Raw genomic sequence first — 17,894 nt, 5'->3', positions numbered from 1 at the left:
CCTGTGAGCACCTATAGCATGTAGGAGCGTGTCCCTCTGCCATGCTGGGCAGTGATGTGGGTGGCCATGGGAGTTGACAGTGCCCTGCAGACCTGTGACCCTGCTGTGGGTGAGCACAGGAGACCCCGGCAGTGTTTTAGGAGTGAGCACATGAGATTCTGGCAGTGGTTTTGGGATGAGCATGTGAGAGACCCTGACAGCAGTTTTGGGGGTGAGCACGAGACCCTAGCAGTGATTTAGGGGTGAGCACACGCAAGACCCTAGCAGTGATTTAGGGGTGAGCACACGCAAGACCCAGGCAGTGGATTTCAGGGTGAGCACATGAGACACTGGCAGCGTTTTGGGGGTAAGCATGTGAGACCCTGGCAGTGTTTCAGGGATGAGCACATGTGAGACCCTGGCAGCAGTTCCGAGCAGAGACCACAGCTGCCCACAGCCTCCGGCTGAGCTCCGCTGGCCCCCGGTGAGAGGCCGGTTGCTGTGACCCAGGTGAAGAGCCGTTTTCCCTAACCACGATCGGACCTGCGTTAATACAAGCGATACCCACAGCCCGCTCCGTTTTCACACGGGAACGCAGCGAGCCGAACCGAGGGCGCGCTCCGCCCGCGCCGCGGCACCGAGAGGACGCGCTGGGTGAAGCCCTCCCGAGCCCGGGCGGTGCAGGCCGGGCCGCGGCCGGAGCGGGTCCGGTCCCAGCGCCCGGCACCGGGGGGTGTGCAGCGGAACGGGGCCGCCCGCCCGCCCCGCCGTATGTCTGCGAGGAGCGGCCCCTGCCCGGGCAGGGGGAGGAGGCGGGCGGGCGCCGCGGGGGGGAGCTGGGCCGGCCGCGCCGCGCGGGTGCGCGCCTCCGCGGAGCATTACGGCGCCCGTTCGCGGCTCCCCGGCTCCGCCAGCGCCCAGGAGCGGCCGCGCCGAGCCCCGCAGCGCGGCCATGGCCGAGCGCCGCGCCTTCGCCCAGAAGATCAGCAGGTACCGCGGGGCTGGGGGGTGAGCGGGGCCCGGCACCGGCGGGGCGGAGGGGCCGGCGGGGAGCCGGGAGCGGGGCCGCTGCCGCGCCCCTGAGGGGCGAACGGGCCCGGCGCGGCCCTGGGTTGCTGACAGGGCGGTGGGCCGGGGCCGGGCCGTGCGGTCGCTCTGGGCCTGCCATGAGCAGCCCCCGGCCGGGCCGTCGGGCAGGGTCCGTCCGAGGCCGGGGCTGCGGGTCCCCCCGTCCGTCCGCCTGCAACAAAGGGGTGGGGGCTGCGGCCGTGTGTGCGCGCCGTGCCCGCCTCTTCCCCGGGGAACGGGGAGGGAAAGAAGAGGAGGAAAAGGGCCGTTTAATGGAGCTCGCTGCGAACAAAGGCCGGCCGGGCCATTGTGCAGCCCCTCTCGCCGCACAATGGGCGGCCCGGCGCTCCCGGCAGCGCGGACGGTGTTTTCCTGCCGGTGCGGGGGTGCCAGAGCCGGCCCCGGTGCTGCGCCCTGAGTTCGCCGCCTCCCCGCTGCCCGCGGCCGGGAGCGCCGGGGCCGGGCGGCCGGAGCCCCGCACCCTGTGCCCGGAGCCCCGAACCTGCCCTCCCGCTTCCCTGCGCCCGCAAAATGGAGAAGACGGTTCCTTTCCTTTTGTGTGTGATCAGCAGCTGGTTCGTGTTAGCGCAGCTCCTCGGACTTGCAGAGCTGTTCGAGACTTGCATTTCACAAAGTTGTTTGTTTGTTTTGAATAGGAATATTTATAGGAATTATTTTCTAATACCAGGTTTCTGCAGTTCTATATTGCAAGTTAGGTGTGTGGTTCCAGGTTGGCAGCTCTGACCAGCTACTCCTTGGTGCCCATGGTACCTCTCCTTGCGGTGATTAGCAGCAGAATGAATGTGGGAGCCATCAGTTTTGGTGGTGCTATTCAGAAGGCTGTGGACAGCAGTGGAAGGAGTGTCATTTTGATGCCATTGAATGAGAAGACTGTAGCTACAAACTGTTGCAGTTACAGGAGCTGTGATGGAGAAGGGTCACAGACAAAATAAAAGGAGGTCAAAGGAAAAGGCTGGGTAGGAGGTAGAGGAGCAGCATCACTCCCGCCCCACTCACGGTCTGAAGGCAGGGCTGAAAACGTTGCTCCTCTCTTGTGGTTTTCTGCCAGCCTTGATGTGCACTAGCCAGGGGTTAATGTGACAGATCAAAGCCTTGGGATTGGAGAGACATGGATTTGCTGCCAGGCCATTTTGCCTGGATCTTGGTTGTAGTCATAGAAATTGTCACATGAGAGACAAGTACTAGAAGTGAGAGCGCAAGAGTTCTGCAGCCCTGGCATGGAGCTGAACAAAATGGCCCTGGGGTGACCACTGCGGGTGCTCACCATGGTTTTGCCCATGTTGAGCACTAACTCAGTGCAGTAGGTTCTAATCAGTGGATTAGGCATTAGGCAGAAGCTCTTCCCTGTGAGGGTGCTGAGGTGCTGGCACAGGGTGCCCAGAGAAGCTGTGGCTGCCCCATCCCTGGCAGTGTTCAAGGCCAGGTTGGACACAGGGGCTTGGAGCAACCTGCTCCAGTGGAAGGTGTCCCTGCCCGTGGCAGGGGTTGGAACTGGATGAGCTTTAGGGTCCCTTCCAACCACAACGGCTGTGCACCTTTGTGTACCTTTGGTGTGTGTTCAAACCAACCAAGCGGCAGCAGGGTGTGTGTGCAGGTCGAGGTGGGCTATTTGACACGTCTTATTCGATTGTGGAGTTTGCTGTTTGCGCAGGATGTGCCCACAGAGGGACCTGGGTGGTCTGCAGTGAGATTTGCTCCTCCCAGAGCAGAGCTGTTGCATCTCTGACTCTTTTATGCTTATTTTATGGATACACTTATTTTATATATACTGCTCTATTCCTTTTTGGGATTTCCCATATTCTAGTGTTGTTTTCTGGGAAATCTCAAGTTCCTGCTTCATGGGCTGCCCGTCCAGTGCATTTGAAGGCAAAAACTTGCAGGTAGAAGAGATGTTGTAACCAGAGGTGCCCAGGCTGAGCTGTGGCCCTTCTCATGCTGGCACAGAACATGCCACTGTGAGCATTACTGTTTCAGAGGAGGAGAGATTCAAGCAAGCAGCATACGGAAGTCCCAAGAGCTGTTTTGGTGGCTGCTGGGAGCCCTCCCCAGTTCCATTGTTTAAAGAAGAATAGATCCATCACATTTTCACACTCTGCCCTCCGGTTTGGCTTACTCATCGAGGTAGACATAGCATTTGTCTTATTCACAGGAAACAGCCATGCTGCTCTTGGTTTGCCCCATAGCTTGCAATCCAAATGGGATGTAATTCAGATCCACAAAGGTTAATTACTTCAAGACCTACCTACCAAACAGATGCAAGCTCCTAAGCTGGTTATTACAGCAGTGGTAGGGAAAAAAATGTGAAATCAGCTGTTCTGTTTCTTGGATAGACCACAGATTGCTCTTCACAGCCCTGATTTACTCCCTGGGCTGTCTTCAACCAGTGTGGTGCACCTCAAGGGTATATACAGAACTCCAGTGCTGTGCGGTGCCTGTTTATTACTACTGGAATCTTTAAATATTGGGGATGGCAGCTACCAGTGAGTACTACAGCAGTTTCAGAATATCTGTTTAATTTACAAGGTAGCTTTCTGACTAGATCCTGCTGCATTTTTGTTGAAAGGCTTTAAACTGGAACAGATTTTTTGCCTGGACTTTGGCCGTCACGTGTACTTCCTAATTCCTCTTGACTCCAGAAGAAACTCCTGAGTTAAACTTACTATACTGAGTTAATAAGACCTGAAATCTTGCCTGAAATTGTTAATTTTTAACTGGAAATATATTTGCAATAAATTTTATATTAAACTGTATTGGAACATGTCATTCTGCAGCATTGTGGTACTTCTGTAGATGCATGGATGCTGTTGTTTCCATCTCAGTCTAAGAACAGAGGTACTTCTGTTTAGTACCCTCTATCAGCTCAGATGGTGTTTGGGGGACTAGGGCAGGGTTATGGGGGACTAGAGGAGAGTTAGTGGAAGGCACGGTCCACACCAGCAGAGACCAAGTTGAGTCTTTAAGATGTCTCAGTAAAAACCAAGCAGCCAATATGTTATTCCTGAGGAACCAGCTAAGCTGCCTGTTCACTCTCAGCAGGGCTGGGTGTTAGCACTGACCAAGCCAGTGCCGTGTCCAGCCCCTCTGGGGTTATCCTGTGCTGTCCCCACTGAGCACTCATCCCTGAAGCACTCAGTCACCTTGCATGTGTTTCAGTTTCCCACTTGCATTATCCCATTTTCTGGGTATGGGGCTGAGAAATGGGATGTGGAAGCTGCACCACCAAAAAGTCAGTTCCGAGTTCCTGAACGCCCCAGTAGTGGAATCATGTTGTATTGCAGCCCTCCAGTGTCTTTCCAGTCTTTCCAGGGGCAGCAGAGGAAAAGCTGTGCAGGTTTTTTAGAGTTCAAATTCAGAAAAAGAAATAAATCACCCTTTAGACATCATGCAACATCCCCAGCTCAGGCAAACTCATGTAGCCTTTGGCGTGAGCCCCTGTCTCAGTGCCTTGTCAGTGCTCATGGACCATCCTGAGATTGGGTTATCCAGGGAATCCAGAACTGCTTTGGTCAGGCCATCACCATTTTGAAAGTGTCTTTCTTTGGAAAGAGTTTTGCTCTTCCTTTACTTCTCCCACAGTTAAAGGGCATCCTTCTGGCTTGGAATAACATATGCATCTTACCCTTTGTTTTGCGATGCATTTCAGCCTCACATGAAGCCCAGATTATGACTTCTTTACCCCATGTCTTTATTCTCTTGCTGAGAATTATTGGTTTTCCTGTCCCCAGCTCTCAATGGAATCTGAAGAAAATAGTGTTCACCCTCACGGGTTCAACCCCTTCCAAGGTGCTTCCATGTGAATGGGAACCATGTGAAGGTGCTGTCTGAGGCTGGTGGGGTCTTCAGCAGAGCCCTGCTGAAAGGGGGTGACCCTGCTCTCAGATATTCAGTGATGTGGAAACTCCCCATTCTCCAGGGCTTTTACACTGTATATGGACAGATTTCTGGAGTGATCACAGCTTGTTCTCTTTATGCTTTTGAATTGAGGGGAAAACACTGCTGTTCTCTACATTCAGAGCTAGTGTCTTATCTCTGCTGAAGCACCTTTACGCTGATGGGGAACTGTAAAAGGTGACTTGGGAAGACTGAATTTGCATTTATGTTCATTTAGAGCCCTTCTACACTGCCTGAACGATGTGTCAAGGAGACTGACAGCCGCCTTTGCCCTGCCTCAGGGTAAACAGGGATGTGTGAAACCTGCACCCACTGAAACCGATAACAAAGCTGTCACTGGCTTCCGTGAGCGCTGGGTCAGGCCAGAAATGCGGTGGTCGCAGCAGGATAGTCACTGCAGTTTATTCTCTTCCCACATCCAGATGCCATTTGCATTGTCAAAACACTGTCACAGATAATAGAAACTATTTTTTATAAGCTTCAGAGCAGCTTTTTCCTGTTCAGCTGATGTGGATGCCTCGTGCAGGAGTCAGCAGCACTGGCTTTTCCTAGGAAAATCTCTTGTCGGCTTACAGCAAGCGGGAAGGCAGGGAGCACAGTTCATCACTACAGAACTGCTGCTTTGTACAGGGCTTCCTTGTTTGGTTGGGGTTTTTTTAATGTGAGATGTGACTTTGATCTCTCCTGAAGAATCCCATCCTGTGGTGATTTTCACAGTAAGGTGTCTTGGGAGCTCATTCCCTTCACTGCAGCCCAGTGGTGATGCTTTCAGCCTCAGTAATCAAATATGATCACAAGAGCACCACAGGCAGTGTTATATGGTGTTTTCTGTTTTAATCAATGGTAAGGAAAAAGGGAATATGTTGTTGCTCATCTCTGTTAACTAAAGAACCTGCATTTACCCTGCAGCAGTCAGGATCAGGCTGGGTATTTCCTCAGTGTCAGGTTGTAAATCAAACCCATTTCATTCAAAGGGGAAGGAGTTCATTCCACAGGAAACAGGACCTCGGGTTTGGGAGGAAGCCTGCATCCAGGGCACGGCTGAACTGGCAGGGCCAGAGCTCTCCCTCATCCACCACAGTGCATACCTGGTGACTCACAGACCATGGTTCAGGCCTGGATGGAGCAGATCTACTGGCAGGAGAGCCCAGGTGGAGCAGGTAGGGACAGACGGACAGCTCATCTCAACTGCTGCAGCAGGACAGACAATCAGCCACTGCCATTTGGATTTGGGGATTCCAATCCAAGCATAGTGAGTATGGTAGGAGAGACACCATGTGCAGACCTGTGCTCACGTGAGCTGGCTGAACGAATGGGATGCTTTCACTTTAAAAAGTAAACTATGTAAATACAGATATCTTTGCTGCTGAGGGAGAAAAAGCAGCTTTGCTGTGGGTTGGCACAGATGCCTCACTGTACCAGGCTGTCTTTCTCAAGAGGCAGAGGCTCGCTGGGTGTAGAGTCACTGCATGTGGCACACAAGATGAAGAACAGGCCAGAGTAACAGTTTTGTGATGAGCAGGATGGGGAGAAATAAACAACTTGCATTGCTCTTTCAGAGCGGGGAGGGCTGTGGAGAAGAGAGACTTCCTCAAATCACTGCAGCAGATGATCTAGATGACTGTGTCCTGACCCACCTTTTCTGTGAAAGGGAAGAGTTCTTCGTAACAGGATAGGCCTTGATGACCCTCAGGAAGGCAAAATGAAGACCTCATATCTCCAGTATGCTGCTTAAGCTAAAAAAGAAGAAAAAAGGCATCCCTTTTTGGTTTTGACCGGGTAGGCCATGTAGAAACAGAAGTGATTTTTGTGTGTAGTAAAGAAACGTGGAAGTGCAAACAAATGGTTTCATTTTGTTATTTGCAGCTCAGAGTACTTTGAGAATGACGGGTCATGTTTTGCTTTAGAAGCCAGTTCCAAGGGGATTGTTTTTCCTCTCCTTTGTCTTATTTCTTTGTGTGAACCTCATGCACACACACTAATTAACCAGTGAAGAAGGTCAGAAAGGAAGCGACTTGGGAAGATGTACTTTAAACACAGACATTCATGAGGCTGTGGGCTGTAATTAACTGGAATGTTTGTCTAAGGATCCCGGGTTACATGTTGAATATAAGACAGTTATTAAAGAGGCAGTTTTTTATTTGTCCTTTTAATTATCAGGAGCTGTAATGACTCTTCTGCCAAATGGATTTATTTTTTCCGTTTGGAGACTATTTTGGGATTTTTTTCTCTTTCCTGGTTGGGTTTGGTGTGATACACTTTTTAATCGAAGGTGGTTTAGGAAGCATAGCTTCTAGTTAGAAATGGTGCTCAAGGTTTATAACATAACATGAACTTACTAGAATAGATGGCGTTTGTCATGGACAAACAGCTTTTGGAAATGGAGGAGGAGAAGGCAAGTGTCTTATCAGTTTCAGGGAAACTGTGAACCTCTGTGATGAAGAAGTGAGAAAACAGCCCTAGAAGTAGTCAGCTGAGGTGTTTTTCTCGATAGGAAAGTATGCGTTTGGTTCTACAAAGCCCTGTTCTGGCTGTATCTGGGGTGAGTGATCAGGAGGAAACAGTGTGCTAAAGGCGTGATTGCCAACTGGAACAAATGTGGAGAGGAGCCATCAGGGTGGCCAGGGGAGCAGGAAGCCTGTTGCAGGATCTGACCTTGCTTAGCCTTGCAAGAGGAAGGTTGGGGGGATCCGACTAATTCTTGTGAACACCCTGTGAGTAGGAAGGGGTGGGAGGAGGGCTGTTGAACCTAACTCGTGATGTTGGAACAGACCCAGAAGGGTCTAGATTACCCATAAATAGAGTTGAAGATGGTTGCTAAATGTCAGAAGTGTGATGCTTTCTAGTAGCGGAGATGGTCTTTATTTGTGAATGCAGGGATCATAGAGTTCCAGACTGGTTTGTGTTGGAAGGGACCTTAAAGCTCATCCAGTTCCAACCCCCTGCCACGGGCAGGGACACCTTCCACTAGAGCAGGTTGCTCCAAGCCCCATGCTACTCACAGTGCCCCTAAGCAAGTCTGCAGTTGTAGCTTCTGCTTCAAGCTGTGTAAAGCACAGTTGTAGCTGGAGTTACGGGTGTATTGATGGGCTGTGCCCCAAACACAGCACAGCTCCTGGCCGCTGCAGAGCTGCCCAGCTGGGGTCAACATGCGGAAAAAGAAGGGAGTGAGCTGAGGACAGATTCCCTCCTCTCGCTGTACTTTCCATATGGAAACTATGTGTGTCCTTTGAAAATGGGGAAAGATGTTTAGTTTGTCTTGTGTTGTGCTGCACAGTGAAATGTGGGTTCTGATCTTTCCTGCCAGCCGAGTGGTGAAGGGCTGAATTCCTGACAATAAGCTCTTCCGCATCAGGAATTACACCAAACTGAGTAAGAGATCGGGTTTAGAGCAGAGATCATCTGTGACCCGGGGCCAAGCTTTTAAATCTCCTCAGCCACAGATGCGGGGTGTTTTCCATGCCAAGCAGCCATTTTAATGCATCCCAGATTTTCCTATAAATGCCAGCAGCTTGTGTGGTTTGATCTCACGCGTGTGTGTGTGTATGTGAGTGTATGCTGCATGTGGTGGGAGCAGGGAAGATGGGTTTTCCAAGGGTGATCAGGCAGCCGGAACGTTGTCCATCCCCAGCAGGAGCTGTTTGCTCGGCTTTCGGAAGCCACCCTCCAGAAGTGAAAACATGGTCCCCTGTGGATAAAGGCAAACACGAAGGAAATGACTTCTTGCAGCCAGAATACGTGAAACTTTTTGTTTTTCCTTCTGCAGTCCACTTTTTCGGAAGACAAAATAAAGCTTCCTCCAGCTAATCTTACTCCCACCCTCTGGCCCGAGGAAACATCTGCTCTCCATGGTAGGCTTGGTTGTCCCAGCTAGTTCCCTTTTAGAGTTTCCTTCTCTTCCATTGACATCAGTTGGCTCCAACGGCCACAGCAGTCCCGAAGTGAGGAGCCCACCCTGATGCCTAGGTTTTGCTCAGGGGAGGTTTAACCACCTTTATTGGACAGGCAACCTGCTCTAGTGGAAGGTGTCCCTGCCCGTGGCAGGGGGTTGGAACTGGATGAGCTTTAAGGTCCCTTCCAGCCCAAACCATTCCATGATTCTATGATCTTAGCAGCTCGTGGCGCCAGCACAAGCACATTGCCCTGAGTGAGGTCAGTTGGCCGTGGTGCTGGTCCCACAGATTGCTGATCATGGGATCATAGAATCATAGAATGGTTTGGGTTGGAAAGGACCTTAAGATCATCTAGTTCCAACCCCCTGCCATGGGCAGGGATGCCTCACACTAGGCCATGTCACCCAAGACTCCATCCAACCCGGCCTTGAACACTACCAGGGATAGAGCATTCACAACTTCTTTGGGCAACCTGTTCCAGTGCTTCACCACCCTCACAGTAAAGAACTTCTTCCTTATATCTAACCTGAAGTTCCCCTGTTTAAGTTTGAACCCATCACCCCTTGTCCTATTCCTGCAGTCCCTAATGAAGAGTCCCTCTCCAGCAGGAAAAACTTACCCGTGTCCTTGCAGCGTCTTCATCTGTCTTACGCACTGGTTGGCATCTCTTAGGAGCTGGGACTTGTTCTGGGAGACAGAGCGGGCTGCAGTGCTGCCATATGGTGAATGACTGTTGGGAACGGGTTTGTCACTAGTAAATTGGTCATTGACTCCTAGAGAGGAGCACTCTTGTGTTGGTGAGGTGCTGTAGACCAGGGGTAGTCAGCAGCTTTCCAGCAAATGGGGTTTTAGAGTGGAAAGAATCTGGGGTTTTGGTTTGCTTTTGAAACAAAACCATTTCTACCATGCTCAAAACCTTGGTTATCTCAGTTGTACTGCTGAGGTGAGCTGGAGCTTACTGCTGGGTTACAAGATGGGTGGCTGTGACAGGGCTTGACTCGTGGCTGTTTGTTCAGGCAGTCTTTGACAATCAGCATTTCCCTCTCTGATGTGCTCTGCTTTTGCTGAGATACTCCCTCGGTGGGTTTACCCAGCTGCTGTGTCTTCAGGCTTACCAGTGACAATGTGACTTATTGTGGAAAATAGAAAACCCCAGAAGGGCACAGTGTGGATTTTACCCTCCAGGCATGGAAGGATTGATTTGTGTCTTTCCTTCCTGGCGAGAAAAGCTGCCCAGAGGTGGGATTTCTCTCTGGCAGAGACCATAAGGCTGTGCCCTGCTAGTTGGAGTGTTGCATGTCCCCTCTGCTTTGGAACCACAGTCCCACCATTACCTTTCCTACATGAAACCAGGTTTTTGTTCTAACCTGGTTCTAACATTATTTCCAATGTGTTTTTCCCTGGACGTTTCAACCTACCCTGTGTGGGATTGCTGTTCTGCCCCTGAGCTGGGTGTTGAAGGGGTTGGATATTGGGTGGAAAGGGTCTGCTTGTCCTCGTCTCTGTGACTGCAAAACCCAGAAGTGAAATATACCCAGGGATGAAAATGAGAGAGTGGAGCAGAGGAGCAGATGTGTGACCCAGGCTTGGGACTGCTGAGGGGTGCGGAGAGCACTGAGGAGAGCTTTCTGTGGCAGGAACTGGAAAGAGCCTGCTGGGAACCAGTTTATTTGTGCTCAGGGTCACAGGCACTTTATTGCCACAGATGTGCATGAAAGAGCAGTTCACAGAAGGAAAATTAATATAATTGCTGTTAAGAACGTGTACGTGCAGCCTTGTAAGATTTTTGTGATTCTCTGGTTATTTAATGTATAAGGTCTGTTCTCACTGGCTGGTGACACTTACTCCAGCCAGCACACCAAGTGTTTGGTTCCATTCCAGCAGCAGTGTAAAGCGCATTTGATATATCCTCTTCACTGTAATTCTTTTGCAGTGATAACGTTGTCCCTGTGTCGTTTCAGAACTGTAGCTGCTGAAGTCAGGAAGCAGATCTCGGGGCAGTATGGAGGTTCTCCCCAACTTCTCAAGAACCTCAATATTGGAGGCAGCGTCTCTCACCATACAACCGTAAGTAAAGCTTGGAACACGGAAGGATGAAGATGTGCAGAGTTATTTTGATCACCATTTGGAAAGAAGTTGCAGCAGTGACAGATTGTTGACCTAAACAGCCCTGCTGATTTTGGAGGTCTCTATCTTGCAAATCAGTTGGTGTAGCTGGGAATTTGTGTTTCTACAGAATCTTTTTAGGACAAGGGGCTCCTTTATCCCAGAACAGCCTGGACTGGGCATTAGATTCCATGTGCATGCATGGTTCTCTCCATGAAGAGCTCTTTGCAAGCTTGTGCACTTCAGATAGCTGTTTTCTTGTGGTTTTGTCCCTCTTGAGAGTGGGACCCCAGTGGCTCACCTATTCTTCAGAGGTATTTAAATGTTACTGTGAAGGTTGAATGTAGCTGTTCCTCAGGAACGCATATTCACTTACAAGTTTACAGTCCACCTTCAGTAGTGGCTGAAATGCAGACCATGTTGTCAGAATCACCCTTTCTGAAGTCAGGTTTTCCTGCATGGCCGACCAGTAACCTTCAGAACTTACTCAGCATGGTGGTAAAAATTCCACGAGTTCACCAAACATTTTCAGGCTGGAATTGTGTCTTTGGAAGTGTTCCTTTGATTTGGGTTGTTGCTTTGAGTCATAGCAGTTTCTTTTGCAGCAGTCGACTTAGAAAACAAATATCATAGCATCCTGTTTTCTTCAAAGAGGGTTGATTAGGTCAGGCAGTACTGGAAATGTGCCCTGAATTTGATAGTCTGTACAAGTGTCCTGAGTTTACAAGAGTTCTTCTCTTGTTTTGGAGTAGAGCCCTATAGAGTTTCCTCAGTTCATGTACTGCTTTGTGTCCAGTGTAATGCATTAAAGCTTGCTCATACAGAGCACAAATGTGTCCTTCAAGATAATATCATCTCAAAAGGGATCTCCAGGACTAAGTTGACCCCTAGCTTAGAAGAATGACTTCGCTGCAGGCCGAAAGTTCATCTTTAAGGAGATCTGGCTGTGCCAGAGTCACTGGGGATCAAAGGGGGCTGGAATTCCTGTCATTTCCCTCTGTGTGAGTACACGGAGACCAGAAGGCTGGCTTTGTCAGCTGTGAGCCCAGCCTTAATGGTGAGTGAGCACGAAGGAGGAGGGGTTAATGAGAGTGGTGTGTCCAGGGCTAATGCTTTATTGCAGCAATCTCTGTAGGGGTGTGGAATGATAATGTAAAGCCCTGACTTGGCAGTTCTGTATGGTCCTTTGCATAATCCAGTATTAGGCAATAGGGAGGGACCCCTGCTATTAGCGGTGTAGGACTGGATGGAGCACTCAGGGTCATGGAATCCACTTCCCTGCAGCAATGGATAGCTGAGGAACAGCTGCCTACTTTGGGGACCCATTAGGTGTCCATTCTGCAAGCTTCCGTGTCTCACTTGTCATCCATGTGGTTTCATCTTGGAACAAGTTGGCTGAATTGCCTTTTTACTCCCTATGGCTTTCTTAAAGCAAGAGCTCTTCTGTGTCCCTCTCCAGGCTGTTCCTTATCCAGCTGTATTATTGATAACTGTTTTAGCTTGTATCACCTCCTTTTGCTCTGTGCAACCTGTCTAGTGGAAGGTGTCCCTGCCCATGGCAGTGGGGTTGGGACTACATGATCTTTAAGGTCACTTCCAACCATAACCATTCTACTATGATTCTGATTCCACATTTTCTGCCTATTTCTAAGGTTTCTCCATTCTGCCATCATCAAAGTGTGCATGCTCAAAGCTTCAGTCCTGCTGATCTTCATATGTAACTCTTAATGCAGGATGAGATTTGTTGGTTGTTGTATCATCAGCCTTGTCTTCAGTTCTGGTATCTCATTATCCTGTTGCTGTTGTGTTTTCTAGTAAATACATGGAAGAGTCTATAAAAATCCTGGAAAAGGTCATTCTAACTGGAAGCAGGCTCTGAGCCTTTCCTGTCAAACTGCATTGTGTGATGGTTGATGTCATAAGCTCCTGTTTTGTCATATTAAATTCTGTGCTGAGCAGAGATGCTCTTCAGAAGCATGATTAACATGGAGCGATAGTTTGTAGGAGATAGTCTGGAAGAAAAGTATATTTAGTTAAGTCATGAGTCTATATCCTGAGGCTGCATAATGTGACGGAGGTTCGCCTGTACTGAATTTTGGGTTAATTTCCCTCCCTTAGGCACCCATCAGAATCTGTTCTGCCTGTCTGTCCTGGTTTGATAATCACCATTATGCAGAGAGAAAGCATTAGTGCTGCAAAGCTGAAATAGCTGTTTGCTCTGGAGAAGTTCAGAAGTTTGTGTGTTGTTAGAAATAGAAGGGCCTGCATTTACATGGCAGTTTTATGCAGCCATACTGGTTTGAAAACCCAGAGTAGGGCACATAGTGTGGGTTTAAATTGGAAATCTGTGCTAAAATGTGTGGATATTTTAATAATGCCATAGGATTGAGTTTCATGTGAGTATCTCATGGCAGCGAGTTGCACTGTTGAGCGTGCAGCATGGAACTGGAGGGCTTGGAATGATAGTGCAGATGTGGCTGATCCTATCCAGTGCATCTTGCTCATCGTGCTGAGCATGTCCGTAGATATGATCCAGATAAGGTCAGCACTGATTCTCTGTTGATAGTTGCCAACAGTAGCTGCTTATGGTAATTCCTCTGGGAGTCTTATCACATGCAGCCCAATGGAGACATTTGTGTGGTTTTGTGAACGAAGGGCCCTCAGCACTGTGCTTGGTTGGGCTTTTTGTTTCTTGTTTCCTGAAGCCAGTGCAGGGACTTTCACACTCAACAGGCTTGCCTGTGGTTGAACCTGGGATAAATGCAAAAACCTGTCAGCTGAATTTTAGCAAGTCTCTTCCCTTTTGCTTCGCAAGCAGCAGACAAAATGCTGCCAGAACTGCTTCTAATTTAGTATCTGGTAGAGCTGGGGAGAAGACACTGCTTTTAAATGACTCTACCGGAGCTTGTGGTTTATTCTTGTCAGCCTCCACCCTTCTACCACTTTTAGGAGCAGCTGATTTTAGTGGCACATTCCTCAAACCACAGATACATGTCCAAAGCCTTTTCCTGTAGAACCTAACGTGCTGAAGTGGGACTCCTCACAGGATACAATCCTTGCAGCACTGAGCTTTCATTTGTGAAATCCAGAGCAGAAGGCAATGACAGTTAGTTACTGAGACGTGGGAGCTGGTAAGGTCCTAGATTTAGATGAGGGAGCTTTTATTTTTTGAAGTGACTTCTGCAAGTCTCTCTAAATCCATTGGTAAATCATGTATGTGTTTGCACCCTGCTGTTTGTATTCTGGTTGTAAACGGTGTGCTGTGCTCATCTTCGATGCATTGAGAGGTTCAATATTCCCTCATGGGAGCTGGAGCTTCTCACCACCGATGGAATGCACTGAAAGCAGAGAGCTTGCACTTCCTTTCAAAGAATTCCCCAAGCATCTTGCAGGATGGGGTATTGCTTTGTTTATTTGATGAACTGGGCTATTTATTATGGGCTATTATAATGCCTCGTGACTAACCACTTTCTTTTCTTTCCAAGTTTATTTTTTCTGTTGAGCAGTTCCTTGTGCTATGGTGCTCCTCAACTCACCCTCTGTTGCACTGGTCATTTTTGCTCATTGCTGCGTGCTGTGGTGTGGCAGAGGCCCAATTGCTCTCTGTGGATTTCTGCAGTGGTTTTACCTGGGTGAAGCTGGATGATGGATTGTCAGAGATCAGCATGAGTTACTGCTAAAGCAACTCAAGAGTTTTCTCTGAATCTTGGTGTGTGTGCCTTGGTTTGGTATTTTATGGCTGCTTATTGTGCTACTTTAGTGTAGGAAGGGAAGGGTTTTGGTCTTGTAGTCTGTTTTTTAACCTGTGTGTGCTGCCCTTTTATGAGGGCAGATGGTGTTATCAAAGAACAGAAAAAACCCACTAGGTATCTGGACCGCTCTTCAGTTTTAACCCAGCTGTTTCATAAGAACCATAGAATCATGGAACGGTTTGGGTTGGAAGGGACCTTAAAGCTCATCCAGTTCCAACCCCGTGCCACGGGCAGGGACACCTTCCACTAGACCAGGCTGGCCCTTGTCCAAAGCCCCTCTCCAGGTTTCCTGGAGCCCCTTTAGGCACTGGAGCTGCTCTAAGGTGTCCCCTTCAGGAGCCTTCTCTTCTCCAGGCTGCCCCAGCCCAGCTCTCTCAGCCTGGCTCCAGAGCAGAGCTGCTCCAGCCCTCGCAGCAGCTCCGGGGCCTCCTCTGGCCTCGCTCCAGCAGCTCCACGTCCCTCTTGTGTTGGGGGTCCAACACAAGTTTCTGTGTCTTGTTCTACGTTCATCAACTTTTGTTGCTTAATGATACTTATATTTTTCAAATTAGATAAAAGTTTGGGTTTCTGAATACTTTTGAGTGCCAGGGATAGTTACTGAAATGTTTTTAGTTGTTGTCCAAAACTTGATTTTTTTTTCTGAGAAAATTATCTTATTTATTATTATTATTATTTAATCTTTAGAGTTATATTTTAATTAGAAGAGCAGCATTTTAACACAGAACTTGCAAGTAAACAGAGTAAATGTATACTCATTTGTTTTAAAGAAAAATCACAGCAGCTTCCAAAGGCTGAGGGGTAATATTTCCTGTCTGTTGGTGTATGTTAGGGCATAGCTGAACATTAGTACGAGGTATCAGAGATGCTAATTCGTCTGGGAATAAAGAGATCTGGATTCTTGGACATGATGTGATCTGACCATGTCTGCTCTCAGCACTCCATTTTCTCCATGGAAAATAAAGGTGCTGACATTTACATATCTTTGTAAAGCACTGCTGGGTTTATGGGCATTATCTGGGCTAATTGAAGCTTTGTCTTGGATTTATTGGATGTCAGGCTTTGGTTGTGTATTCAAAGCTAGTATCTAATTATTCAATGAGAGAATATAGGTTCCTTTGTATATTTTCATTGTTCGTTTTAGCATTTAAAAGAAGAAGAAGGTATAATTTGTGCAAATGAATGGAAAACACTGCAAGGGAAAACGTGACAATGTCCTATGTGGCATAGAAAAGGGTGTTTTGAAGTATTCAGAGCTGAGTAATTTTATCACCAAAGTCACTAAAATGAAAAGGAGAATAAGCCAGGTCTTAATGCTCTCTCAAAGCTGATTAAGGCTTACAAGTGACTCTCATTATATATATTTCCTGGAGGTTTTGCCCTGCCTTGTTGTGTGGTCTATCCCCATCAGACACGGAGGATGGGAGAGGCATCCACATCCTCTTCCCTGCCTCCTCCCATTAGGGATTACTCACAGTTAACTCTGCTGTGGTGCAGGCACTTTCTTTAATGAATTGAAGCTGCTACGTACTATTTCTGCATTCAGTAGTGAGTCCTGTTGTACAGGTCACGAGCATTTTATGTGTCAAGTGGTGAGTCTGCAATAACTTAAACAGTTTATACGATATTACAGATAACTAATTTTAACTAAATGTTATTATACCAAGTAAATTTGGCTACTCAAACAAAGCATTCATGACAGGCCTGTTAATAAATACTCAGAGTCTAAAAATGCCATTAAATAATAGAATCATCGAATGGTTTGGGTTTATTTGTGTTTTTTGTTTATTAAACTTAGTTGTGACACATCTTTTTCAGGAATAAAATGCATAAACAAACTGATGTTTAGTGGAAAGGCTGCTAATACCCTGAACTGCAAAAAATATCCTTGATTTTGAAATCAAATCAGTGTAAAAATACTCAGTCCTAAGTCCCTGTTGGTTGCTTGCAGTCTTTCATGCTAATGCTGCCACGTTCCCAGCAAGCAGCAGTGGGTATCCAAGAATGCCAGGTTGGAAAGGACTTCAAGGATCATCTGGTCCAATCTTTCTAGGCACAGAATGACCTAGACTAGTTGTCCCAGCACTCTGTCCAGCCTAATCTTAACAGTGTCCAATGCTGGGGAATCCACCACTTCCCTGGGGAGACTATTCCAATGGCTGATTGTTCTCATTGGGAAAATTTTTCCTCTTGTTTCCAGTCAGAATCTCCCAGGATTAACTTGTGCCCATCACCTCATCTTTCCCATGTGACTCTTTGTAAAAAGGGAGTCACTGTCTTCTTTGTAGCCACCCTTAAAATACCGGGACATGGTGACAAGGTCTCCCCTGAGCCGCCTTTTCTCAAGGCTTAGCAGTCCCAGCCCTCTCAGCCTTTCCTCATACGTCTTACCAGTCCTTGGATCGTCTTTGTGGCCCTTCTCTGGATCCTCTCCAGCCTGTCCACATCTTTTTAAATGCATTGTTAGCCTTTTTGATGCTAGGCTAACTTGAATGAGACCCACGTCTCTGTTACCTGGGCTGGCCGAATGGGGTGGGTGCACACAGGCTGTGCCTCAGTTTGGCCAATGCTGTCACAACATAGGGGCACGCAGCTCGGAACAGCAGGCAAGGAGGCTCGAGGCTGGATATCCAATGTGGTCCATGAAGCTTCAGTCAATGGCTTACTTGGTGCTGGTTGTGCTGCTGAAGGGGTTGGCTGCGTGCTGGGACTCATTCTGCCCTCTCAGGGCTGCTCAGGTGCACAGATCCAAGACGCTGGGACTCTCTGTGCCCAAAGGTGGCTTGGACTTGTGTGGTTTGTTATGTGAAGCTCTTGTGCTGCTCCTCAGCTGAGAATCATAGGCAGCTCCATGCAACACCAGCTCTGGTGTCTTCATGCATCTCCTGGTTAATGCATCCATCCACTGGATAAATTGTCCACTGATAATTGAGACGTGGCTGTGCCAAGTGTTTTCCACTCAGAAGAGCATGCGCATTCATGGTTGCCATGGTTCAGATTGCACAGTTCAGAGCCACCACGGTTTGCTTGTGCCCGGAGGGATCCGTGTCCACTGATCTGATGTAGCCAAAAGTGGGAAGTCTGTGATTCCTCTGCAGTCTCTCGTCAAACTGTTTGGCTTTTTCATTTCTTTAATAATGGAGCTTTGATGTTTTTTCACTGTCTCAGTCTCTGTGCCCTCAGATTT

General features: G+C 48.4%; 1 protein-coding gene across 13 annotated transcripts in view; it reads left to right on the top strand.

The window, feature by feature from the left end:
- Window positions 1-809: 809 nt before the first annotated feature.
- The window catches only part of DOCK7 (dedicator of cytokinesis 7), a 107,685-nt gene continuing 90,600 nt past the window's right edge, over window positions 810-17,894 (top strand). For all 13 annotated transcript variants that reach the window (XM_030494343.1, XM_030494342.1, XM_030494340.1 and 10 more), the window contains exons 1-2: window positions 810-969; window positions 10,814-10,919. In XM_030494343.1, coding sequence (XP_030350203.1) covers window positions 932-969; window positions 10,814-10,919 — 144 coding nt within the window. In that variant the 5' untranslated portion in view covers window positions 810-931. The remainder of the gene's footprint in view (window positions 970-10,813; window positions 10,920-17,894) is intronic.

The sequence above is a fragment of the Strigops habroptila genome, chromosome 8, assembly GCF_004027225.2.
Source record: "Strigops habroptila isolate Jane chromosome 8, bStrHab1.2.pri, whole genome shotgun sequence".
NCBI classification, from domain to species: domain Eukaryota; kingdom Metazoa; phylum Chordata; class Aves; order Psittaciformes; family Psittacidae; genus Strigops; species Strigops habroptila.
Note: the sequence above shows the minus strand (reverse complement) of the source record. Positions and strands in the feature narration are given on the sequence as shown.